Raw genomic sequence first — 6000 nt, forward strand, 5'->3', positions numbered from 1 at the left:
TTCTTGGACAACTATAGGAGGAAATCTAGTCATTTGGAGAAGTAAGAAACAAAGTGTTGTGGCAAGGTCAAGTGCTAAGACAGAATACATGGCCATAACACATGCAGTAAGTGAGCTATTATGGCTTAAGTTGTGAATGATAGAACTTGGGTTCAAAATAACAAGTCCATGTAACTTCACTGTGATAATTAGGTGGCGATTAACATTGCAACCAATCCAGTATTCCAAGAAAGAACAAAACACATTGAGATAGATTACCATTTTGTTGGAGAAAATTACAAGTTGGTGTCATATCCTTGCAGTACATTCCTTCAAAAATGAATTGCAAACATTTTCAGAAAGGCTATTGCAACAGGACCTATCTCTACCTCTTGCTCCATGTTGAGAATATTTAACGTCTTCGCACTAGCTTGAGGAAGAGTATTAAGAAGCATTAGTGGTATATCTTATAATTATGTAGATGAGTGGCACTACTTGTAATTTTATAGGACTTTAAGTCCCTCTTTTCTTTAACTTGTATTATGGTTTCTAACCCTCATCTATAGATATGAAGTAATGGGGCGAGGCTCATAGAACGAGCTCTCCTTAGACCAAGATTTCTTCTTTCCAGCCTTCTCTTCTTTCCTCTTATTCTTTTCTTCTTTTCTCCTCATCCTCTCTTATGCTAGCCTCCTTTAGACATGAAACCCTAGAATCTAATAGTCACAATCACACAACTAGACATTTCCTATGCAGTTTGTCGTGTGACTCAATTTCTGCACCAACCCATATAATTTCATTTTATCCTTGTCAAAAGTATCCTTTTGCATTTGAAAGGCACTCAACACTATGAATTGGTGATTAACAACACAAATCACCCAATCTAATTGTGTTTTCTGATGTTGACCGCGCAAGGTGTCCTATTTTACTTAGAACCACTTTGGTCTCATGGTTTGCAAAGATGTAACCGACAATTCTCCGATGGAAGTCATGCAATGGCCACCATAAGTACTGAACTCACATCTCAACTCAACTTGCAGGAGGATGTTAACTTAACTACATCCACATCCAAGAATCAAAGGCTTCCAAGTCTATCTTGTTACATATCTTTGTAAAACTTGTCATGTAGTCTTCCCAAGATTCTGTATCATTATCTTTTTTACTCTTTGTTAACTCTTTTGAACGTTTCTCTCTTGCAAAGAGATTATGAATAAGATTGGAATTCTTTCAAATTTCAAACTCTACTACCTATCTCAACAAATACAAAATTACAAAGGGTGAATACTGGCTCGGAACGTTCACTTATTTATTATTATTATTATCACCAGAGGATGAACACCGAGTAACGGAACTAGATTCCAGTTACTGTTCTACAGCATCTCTAGGGACTTGGGCACTGCCCACCAGGTCCACCGAAGTAAAAGTACCTGCCAAAATACGCACCATTATTCCCCTTATCAGTAACTTTGAAGCAGCTACTCAGGGTCTCTTGTGACACTAAATTATCAGGCGCGTCCACTAGCACATTGTTGCTGTTCACAATCTTAATGTTGTTTGCATAAGCAGCCTTTCCATACTCTTCATATGCCCATGCACCACTCCCCATCGCTGGGTAACTTGTGCCTGGAAAAGTTTTAATGCAGACCTCTCCACCCCAGTTGATACTATCTGCTCCATTATTTAGAGTATTGAAGAGATTTGCTGGCCAATAACCAACCCATACAAAGTTGCTGGTGTAAACCTCCTCAAATCCAAGCCACCAATTTCCATTGTTCGCGTCCTGGAATGAAGAGTTGAACAATCTTAATATCAAGCAAAACAATGAGACTAGGAGCTACTCTTCTTAACGTAAGGAAGTTCATCCTACCCGTGTTATACTAAGCTTTACTTCCACCTGGGTGCCACCAGGTGATGAGACTTGTGTAAAACTGAGGCCTGGTGATATTTTTGGATCCACTTGAACAAATCCGCAGCCTAAATTATAGCATCCAGTCTGATAACCATTTGCCTGACATTTTCACAGTTTAGTCTTAACTGATCTGTATTGTTTAATAAATTATGGGAAACATCTCGTAAATGTCAAGATTATGAAGAAATCGTTTTCTGCTTACTGTCGAGTAAATAAATAGGTGAGTTTCAGCATCGTTATAAATTTGTGGCATTACCTGAGAAAGAGTCATCAAGAAGGTAAGAAATTTAGCTAGCTACCCGTAAATGTAGTCTTTACTCATCGAAAAGAAATTACTTACGTGCCATCCAGCTTCTATCGTGTTTACGGGATTAGTGGTGTTAACAACCCATAATTGAGCCAGGCTAAACGATTCGCCGTTTGCTTCATTAACCTTTGGATTCCAGACGTTGAGTCCCACTTCAGTTCCATAATACGGACCTCCAGTATCTAGCCTTAGAACGGCATGCTGCGTGTTATAAAAGTAGAGTCAGAATCAATTTCTGGGCGTTTGGCTGTTTTCCAAGGTTGTTTATATGCGACTTGCCTGATGTATAAATCCTGGTTGGGATAAAGGATTCTTGCCAGCTCGTCCATATTTGCTCCTGTAATTTGCAACAGAGCCTGCTCTAAACAACTCTTTCATTCGAACTCTTCTAATCGGAACGGTTCCTGCTGGGCAGCCTTCGTCTGGCAATCCTACCTTCATGGCTATGTATGATGAAGATTTATTCTTCATTCCCAGGGGTGGTGAAGTAGGTTGTAACTGGATCACAAATTACAGCCAAATAATTCGTATAAGAATCAAAGTCAAGAGGTGTAGATCGCAAAAGAACCAAACATCAATCTAAAGAGGTGAAGCAATTAACAAATAATAATTCAAGAAAGAAAGAGAGAAATGTTAGACCTGTATTTCGTGGTCTTTAAGCAAAGGATTATCAAAAGCTGGTTGTTTGCGTATCTCAACACAATCAAAAGTATCTCCGTGCTCGGTCTGTTTCCAGAGCAAATAAACCTAGTGTCAGTTTTGAACCATTAAATGTAAAGGAACAGGGAGAGTAATATTTATAGGTATTATAATTTCCACCGTAAACGTCTTGACTCCCGGTTTGTTCACAGTGGCCAGGTATTCTTTCATCTCAACATATTCTTCTACTGACGGGCTCGTGTCCTGGCAATGGACGAGGGAGGCCAGAATCCAGACGAGCGTTACAATGAAGAAACCATTTACGTTCACTGAAGCAGCCATGGGGCGGAGCATATGATCCCTTTTCTGGAATGGCCAAAGATCAAAATGTCACTAACATAGTAGCCTTCAGCCACAGAAATATAGAAAGATAATCACACTACCAAAAACACTAGACAGAGCAGGAAGAAAGCTACCTGATATCCAACAAGCTTTCTTACACTGCAATCTGTGTTTCGCTTTGGTCTATTTATAGAGAATGCTCGGGCTCTTAATTCTATTGTCTGGCGGATGAAGATACTGCCATAGACATTGATAGCAGTAGCAGTAGTTAGATGTTTACATTTAGTAGCATGCAGGCGTAGCTGAAAGCAAGTCTTTTTCTGTGGTTAAAATAGTAAAATTTTCATGGTGAGTTCATGTTTAATTCGCACCAGATCCCAGCCCAGAAATGGACGAACATCCCTTGTTCATAGCAACTTGCGTTTCGTTATTTCGGGTTCAGTATTAATTTTTTCATACAGGATCTAGTGAGAAAGTGGATAAAAGGAGAGAATTTTCTGGGTTGTTTTCAAAAATCTCGCCAATCACTTGATCTCGTAAGCATAAAACCGAGCTCCATCATGGATGGATTTGATTTATATTTGCCAAGTGATTATACTAGCCCAAAGCAAGAGGTAGGATACATTTTGATGGCCATCAACACTGTAAATCACTTTGAGTAGAGTTCGATCAAACACTGGGTTCTTCTTACTTTTTAAATAAATGGTATTGTTGGTAGTCAGATGCCTACATTAATGCATGCAGGCCTGCCAGACCTGTAGATCTGTGAAATTTGTGGGGTTGCATGACCCGGTTGTACCGCCAAATTCATTATTGACATCCATGTTTTATGTCCATTATTGAATTTTTTTCGATATTTAAACGTGATCTGGTTAGTTTTTTAGTTTCAAATACAACCATTGGGATGTTGTATTTCTAAGTATGATCAAGTTTTGAATACTAAAATAATATTTTTACTAAAATCAAATTCATAGCTAAAAAACAAATTAAAAAATAAAAAGAGACCCACTTAGGGGGGGTTAGTCCACAATGAAGTGGAAATAAAGTGAAAAATTGAATTGAAGTGAGATGAATTGCTTCCACTTCAATTCATGTTTGGGTGTTAGTATAGACGAGTTCAAGTGGCTGGAAAACAGATTCCAGTGTTAGTGCCCCTAAATGAAAAATATGATATAAAAAAAAGAATAAGTAACATTTTATAATATACTTAAATAGAACATATACCTAAACATATAATTAACAAAAATAAACGTGGTTACTACACTTATAAGTGATTTAACGTGTAATATTAGAATATATTAATATCCTAATTAATGAAAAATTATATTATATTACTTAATGATTATAATTTATTATAAATTAAAACAATAATTATGGTTTAATTAATTATAAAAATTGGATAATTAAACCAATTAATGATTACAGTTTATTATAAATTAATATACTAATTACGTGTGACTAGAATAAATTATTTAAAATAAATAAATAAAATTAAAAATAACATAAGTGAATATAATAAATAAATAAATTATTCTGTAATAACATAAGATATAGTTTAACATTAAAACTCATTATTTTAATAAAAATAAATAAATACATAATAAATAAATAAATATATTAATTTATCAATAACATAATATACATTTTAAATATTATTATTTAATAATATATTAACAAAAAATAAAAACTAATGGTTTAATTAATTGGATAATTAAACCGACGATGTTTAATTTTTCCTAACTTAGGAAAAATTAAATATCGTCTTCGTCTTCCTCTGCGGCGATCTTGACAACGGCGACGACAGCGGGCAACGGCGATGGCGGCGGGCAACGGCGACGGAGGCGACGCTCCGACAGTGGGCCGAGAGGGAGAAAATAGGGAGGCCGAGAGAGAAGAGAAGCCAGGAGGCCGAGGGGCTCTGGCCTCCCGTGCTCTGCGACGGAGGTCGGGAGAGGGAGGAAGGAAGGCCAACGGGGGGCGGAAAGAGAGGGAGGCCGAGGGGCTCTGCGACAAAGCCTCCCGTGCTCTGCGACGGAGGTGGGGGCAGAGGGAGGACGGCCGACGGTGGTGGGGACAGAGGGAGGAAAAAAAATCGCGGAGGAGGGAGGGAAGAGAGGGAGGCCGAGGGGGCTCTGCGTGTGGAGAGGCTGGCGAGAAGGGGGAGGGGAAGAAGCAACGCGCGTCGCGCGTGGAAAACAGATGATTTGCAAAATAGGTAGGAAACAGCTTTCCCCCGTTTTTGCCTGAGCGAATGAAATGGTGTTATCTCACTTCAATTCAAGTCATTTTAGACTAATGCCATAAATGGGATGAACTAAGTAATGCGGGGGTAATTCATTCCACTTCATTGTGGACTAACCCCCCCCTTATGGGCTGCTCATTTCAAGTGGGAGGACACTTCTCTCTCGCTAGAGGTTTCTTCTTTCTTCCCATTTTTGCATTCATTTTGGTGAGTCTCTCAGAAGTTCCCTAGGCCTTCTCCCTCACATGCAACAGAGAAAGGGGAGGCCCTCACTTTCTTTTCAAAGAATAAAAACCATAAAAATAAATTAGTATCACATTGAAAGTGAGGATTTAGAAATTGTTAATATTACTGGTACTAATGTTGTTGAGTCAACTATCTCTTATTTCACTAACCCCTCATGTTTCACAAGCCTATATTAATTGATTATCCAAATTGACATGTATGAGCACAACAATCTGGACCACATTGCTCTCTATCATTGTGGGCATGCCATTAAGAAGTTTGTTGAGAACATTAATTGATTATCCAAAATGACACTTATGAGCACAATAACTGGACCACATTGCTCTCTATCTCTGA

At 38.2% G+C, this 6000-nt stretch overlaps 1 protein-coding gene across 1 annotated transcript; it reads right to left on the reverse strand.

The window, feature by feature from the left end:
* Nucleotides 1-1264: 1264 nt before the first annotated feature.
* LOC137952688 (protein neprosin-like) lies at nucleotides 1265-3576 on the reverse strand. Its single transcript, XM_068799754.1, has 9 exons — nucleotides 3548-3576; nucleotides 3311-3413; nucleotides 3015-3200; nucleotides 2835-2921; nucleotides 2475-2693; nucleotides 2229-2396; nucleotides 2091-2144; nucleotides 1847-1987; nucleotides 1265-1759 (listed from the first exon to the last, which is right to left on the reverse strand). Exons 1-9 carry the CDS (start codon nucleotides 3574-3576, stop codon nucleotides 1361-1363), a joined length of 1386 nt encoding a protein of 461 aa, XP_068655855.1. The 3' UTR covers nucleotides 1265-1360.
* Nucleotides 3577-6000: the final 2424 nt, after the last annotated feature.

The sequence above is a fragment of the Aristolochia californica genome, unplaced genomic scaffold, assembly GCF_029961685.1.
Source record: "Aristolochia californica isolate CCGP_79_NKW_82.1479 unplaced genomic scaffold, dmAriCali1.0.hap1 SCAF_16, whole genome shotgun sequence".
NCBI lineage: Eukaryota > Viridiplantae > Streptophyta > Magnoliopsida > Piperales > Aristolochiaceae > Aristolochia > Aristolochia californica.